Source organism: Bombina bombina, chromosome 7, assembly GCF_027579735.1.
Source record: "Bombina bombina isolate aBomBom1 chromosome 7, aBomBom1.pri, whole genome shotgun sequence".
In the NCBI taxonomy this organism is placed as follows: Eukaryota; Metazoa; Chordata; class Amphibia; order Anura; family Bombinatoridae; genus Bombina; species Bombina bombina.
In genome coordinates, this window is record NC_069505.1 from 391579086 (window position 1) to 391585085 (window position 6000).

The 6000-nt window shown below is 33.2% G+C and overlaps 1 protein-coding gene across 1 annotated transcript in view; it reads left to right on the forward strand.

Annotated features, from left to right (window-relative positions):
• The window catches only part of LOC128636392 (natural cytotoxicity triggering receptor 3), an 83922-nt gene extending 79315 nt beyond the window's left edge, over window positions 1–4607 (forward strand). Inside the window, exons 3-4 of the mRNA XM_053689412.1 lie at window positions 2466–2573; window positions 4558–4607. Coding sequence (XP_053545387.1) covers window positions 2466–2573; window positions 4558–4607 — 158 coding nt within the window. The remainder of the gene's footprint in view (window positions 1–2465; window positions 2574–4557) is intronic.
• Window positions 4608–6000: the final 1393 nt, after the last annotated feature.

Consider the following 6000-nt stretch of genomic DNA (forward strand, 5'->3'; position numbering starts at 1 on the left):
GGCAATGGGCAGCTTAGGTTTTTTTAGTTAGGATTTTATTTGGGGAGTTGGTTGTGTGGGTGGTGGGTTTTATTGTTGGGGGTTGTTTGTATTTTTTTTACAGGTAAAAGAGCTGATTTATTTGGGGCAATGCCCCGCAAAAGGCCCTTTTAAGGGCTATTGGTAGTTTAGTTTAAGCTACTTTTTTTTTTTTTTGATAGGGCTATTAGATTAGGTATAATTAGTTTAAATATGTGATAATTTCTTTTTTTCTTTTGTGTAATTTAGTGTTTGTTTTTTTAAATTTAGGTAATTGTATTTAATTTAGGTAATTTATTTAATTGTAGTGTAAGGTTAGGTGTTAGTGTAAGACAGGTTAGGTTTTATTTTACAGGTACATTTGTATTTATTTTAGCTAGGTAGTTAGAAAATAGTTAATAGCTATTTAGTAACTATTCTACCTAGTTAAAATAAATATACAAACTTGCCTGAAAAATAAAAATAACCCTAAGCTAGCTACAATGTAACTATTAGTTATATTGTAGCTAGCTTAGGGTTTATTTTATAGGTAAGTATTTAGTTTTTAATATGAATAATTTAGGTAATGATAGTAGGTTTTATTTAGATTTATTTTAATTATATTTAAGTTAGGGGGTGTTAGGGTTAGACTTAGGTTTAGGGGTTAATACATTTAGTATAGTGGCAGCGACGTTGGGGCGGCAGATTAGGGGTAAATAAATGTAGGTAGATGGCGGAGATGTTAGGAACGGCAGATTAGGGGTTAATAATATTTAAAAAGTGTTTGCTATGCGGGAGTGCGGCGGTTTAGGGGTTAATATGTTTTTTATAGTGGCGGCGATGTCCGGAGCGGCAGATTAGGGGTTAATAAATGTAGGTAGGTGGCGGTGATGTTAGGGGCAGCAGATTAGGGGTTAATAATATTTAACTAGTGTTTGCGATGCGGGAGTGCAGCGGTTTAGGGGTTAATATGTTTATTATAGTGGAGGCGATGTCAGGAGCGGCAGATTAGGGGTTAATAATTTTATTTTAGTGTTTGCAATGCGGGAGGGCCTCGGTTTAGGCGTTAATAGGTAGTTTATGGGTGTTAGTGTACTTTTTAGCACTTTAGTTATGAGTTTTATGCTACAGCTTTGTAGCATAAAAATCATAACTACTAACTTTAGATTGCGTTACGAATCTTGTGGGATAGGCTGTACCGCTCACTTTTTGGCCTCCCAGAAAAAGCTTGTAATATCGGCGCTATGGAAGTCCCATTGAAAAAAGACTTTACGCAAATTGCGTAAGTTAATTTGCGTTACGGCCAAAAAAGTGTGCGGTACAGCTTTTTTTGACAAGACTCGTAATAGCAGCGGTAGTGAAAAAGCAGCATTATAACTCATAACGCAGCTTTTTCACTCATAACGCAAAACTCGTAATCTACCCGAGAGAAAGTAATTTATAATAATGGCTATATTACTATCAAGAAGGACAATTACAAAACTATGGATAGGAAAAAAAAAACTATTACTCTACTCAAGAAAGAAATAAGGCAACAAATACTAACAGAGAAATATGACACACTATCAGGTTTTTTTTTTTAAATTGGAACAATAGATTAAAACAATGAAAGAGGCAATACAAAAACTATATATAAAGGTTTAAAAATGTAAGCTAGGCGAGATTAAGCGCATACAGAGGTGTACACACATATAGTCAATTTAAGATAAAGAGAGGGGGTCATATTCGGTTACTTATAATGTGATCTGTGACAACTAAAACTGTAATGTATTTAAACTCAGTACTTATAAATGGATGAGTGATATTTTATACACTTTAAACATTGTATTTAAATGTATAATGCATTTCTTTCACTGTTATTATCTCATTCTTTTTGTATGTTAATTTAATAAAGAACTTCAATAAAAAAAAGAAGAAAGATACTCAGAAAAATAAAAAAATTATCTTAATTTGTTAAAGTAACAAATAAACTTTCAAAACATCAGAATTTGTAAAATCACTGCTAGAGCTAAATCTAAATATATTAAAATATAAAAGAGAAAGTGCAAAGGTTAAATGCAATAATACTGAAGGACCCAATCTGAAAAGTATATTAATATTAAATACCAAGCACAAAGTGTAATTGTAACACAACTCTCTGCTATATTGCACTGGGCTTGTCTCTCCTTCACATGCATAAATGAGAGAGATCTCACAGTACTGGAGAGTTTTGCCCTTTTTGTTTTGAGCATTCAGTGAGTTCAGCCCCTGCGAAGTCTGAATTACCATTTCTCTCTAACCTTTGAATATCAAGGCCTGCGACAGGAAGGAGTTTATGATTTAACATGAATGTGGTTGAGGAAGTAAGGTGAGAGGCAGATAATCTGTGCTGTTGGCTACCATCTCCAGATGCCCTTTCTAATATTTGCACATCTAGTGATTTTGCAATGTAACCGCAGTTACCCCATCTTACGTTTTTTATTTCACAGGTCACCCACAGGGGGTACACAGTAGAATTCAGAACCTGATCAGAATTGGGCTTGGCGTGTTGGTTCTATCAGCCATTGCGCCAGTTGTCCTGTGCTGTGAAAGCAAAGGTGAGAGATTCTAAAAAGACATAGATTATCTGCAGATAAGAAACATACCTATCCTATATAGTGTAAGATTAATTAGCTGGTAGGGCAGCCTTATGCGTAGCCAAGGTATTTTTAAGTCCCCCAAAGTGTTTGTCTTTACCACCTCTAAAGGAAGTTTATTCCATTGTGTTAAAGGGATATAAAACAATTGTTACCTGTATGATAAAACACCTTCATATATGAGACAAATTTTACAATGAATATTGTATTTTCTATCTTTTCTTAGATTCTCCTGTCCCCAGTACAAAAGAACCCTTGCTAACTAATCACAAACTAATACACAGATATAGCATTGACTCTGTTTCCCTTAAAGGGACAGTCTACTCCAGAATGTTTATTGTTTAAAAAGATAGATAATCCCTTTATTACCCATTCCCAGTTTTGCATAACCAACACTGTTATAATAATGCACTTTTTACCTCTGTGATTACCTTGTATCTAAGCCTCTGCAAACTGCCCCTTATTTCAGTTCTTTTGACAGACTTGCATTTTAGACAATCAGTGCTGACTCTTAGGTAACTCCATGGACGTGAGCACAATATTATCTATATGGCACACATGAACTAACACCCTCTAGCTCTAAAAACAGTCAAAATGCATTCAAATAAGAGGCAGCATTCAAGGGCTTAGAAATTAGCATATGAGCCTACCTAGGCTTAGCTTTCAACTAAGAATACCAAAAGAACAAAGCAAATTTGAAGATAAAAGTAAATTGGAAAGTTGTTGACAATTTCATGCCCTATCTGAATCATAATTAGTTTAATGCTGACTAGACTTTCCCTTTAAGGTGGTTTAGCACTGGTTCAGCTTAGTTAACTATAAATAAGTTATTTATCTGTATTTAAACAAACATACATATATTCCTTTCTAATTTCAATCTTATAGCTAAAAATAAATACCGTATATATATTTCTATATGCACAATAATATTCACACCTAAAATTCCTTGTATGCCCACTGCTATTGCAAGGAATACTTTTCCTATCATGATAGTGTCTGTAAAACTGATAATCCACTTTAAAAGAACTAATGATAACATAGAAGGTGAGGGAGGAGAGTATAAATAAATGCTTACATATACAAAAATATTAACCCAGACCTACCTGGGAGAAAGTAGAACAAGAACAAATTACAGGTGCGTTTTACAGCAACATAAAGTAAAATAAATAATGATAGTATATTGTAATACTGTTTCACTTTAAATAATAATAGTATATTGTAATACTGTTTCACTTTAAATAATGATAGTATATTGTAACACGGTTTCACTTTAAATAATGATAGTATATTGTAATACTGTTTCACTTTAAATAATGATAGTATATTGTAATACTGTTTCACTTTAAATAATGATAGTATATTGTAATACTGTTTCACTTTAAATAATGATAGTATATTGTAATACTGTTTCACTTTAAATAATGATAGTATATTGTAATACTGTTTCACTTTAAATAATGATAGTATATTGTAATACTGTTTCACTTTAAATAATGATAGTATATTGTAATACTGTTTCACTTTAAATAATGATAGTATATTGTAACACGGTTTCACTTTAAATAATGATAGTATATTGTAATACTGTTTCACTTTAAATAATGATAGTATATTGTAATACTGTTTCACTTTAAATAATGATAGTATATTGTAATACTGTTTCACTTTAAATAATGATAGTATATTGTAATACTGTTTCACTTTAAATAATGATAGTATATTGTAATACTGTTTCACTTTAAATAATGATAGTATATTGTAATACTGTTTCACTTTAAATAATGAAACATTTTATGTATTGTTGGAATGGTACTTTAAAAAGCACTTCTGCAAATTACTCCTGAAACTACTAACCTCTCCAAACTTAAGCTCCTTCCTAACCAGTTGGTATCTACTTCGTAAATTATTACTGGGCACTCACATTACTTTTTTTTTTTTTTTGCAGGTAGAAGAAGCTCGGAAAGTATATATGAGGAAGTTGAAATGAAGAAGTGAATCATATTTAAGCTCAATTGTTATTTTGGTCATTATTACACATGTAATTGCTATTAATACAAGTGTGACCTGCCTTCCGTGAGATGGGACTTGATATACTCATGCTAAATAAGCACAGTCTCCTGCAAAAAAGGGCATTCAACTAAAAATGTTGTTCCCCATAAAGGGCCAGATTACAAGTGGAGCGGTATTTTGCGCTTTCGCTTGCGCGTAAAGCCACTCAAAGTAATCTTTTAATGTGAATGGGTTAGCGGGCTGAAAGTACTGTAAATAGTTTGCGTGCACCCAATGGGGCCTATCTATCAAGCTCTGAATGGAGCTTGACAGCCCGTGTTTCTGACGAGTCTTCAGACTCGCCAGAAACACAAGTTATGGAGCAGTGGTCACAAAGACCGCTGCTCCATAACCCTGTCGCCTGCTCTGAGCAGGTGGACAGGAATCGCCGGAATTCAAGTATGATCAGGTTGATTGACACCCCCTGCAGGGGGCAGCGTTGCACCAGCAGCTCTTGTGAGCTGCTAATGCAATGCTGAATACGGAGAGCGTATTGCTCTCCGCATTCAGCGATGTCTTGCGGACCTGATTCGCACTGTCGGATCAGGTCTGCAAGACATTTGTTACATTGGCCTCAATGTGCGCAAAAATTAGGACTTTGGATGTTGCAACTACGTTAACTTCATCTCTTCATAGACTTTATGCAGCGCTTATTGCTTGTGAGCTAACCCAACACTGCATTAGATGAACTCAACCCAAAATGCGTTATTCATATTTTACATTCCAATGTTCTTCACTTAGAAGAAATTGTTCTTTTGATTTATATATATATATATATATAAATGTTTTTGTAAATAATAAATAATATTGAATAAAACATTTTCATGTTTAAAGTTATTTGAGTGGAAAGGGCTCCAAAGTGTATATGTATGTGTGTACACATATAAAAACATAACTACACACACACACACACACACACACACACACACACACACACACATATATATATATATATATATATATATATATATATATATATATATATATATATATAGACATATATGCAAATATATACACCAATACACATATTTACATAGTAGCATAGTAACATAGTAGATGAGGTTGAATAAAGACCAAAGTCCATCGAGTTCAACCTATACAAATCTAAAATATATACAAAAAGCTCCAGTTAAGATTAAATAATGCCACTAAAAGGTGACCCATTTAAAACTAGCAATCATATCCATGAATTTTGTTTATAGACAGAAATGTATCCAAATATTTTTTAAATGTATCTAGGGTATTGGCATTCACTACCTCCTTTTGTAATGAGTTCCACAACTTTATTGCTCTTACAGTGAAAAAATGTTTCCGTTGCAGGAGATTAAATCTCCTTTCC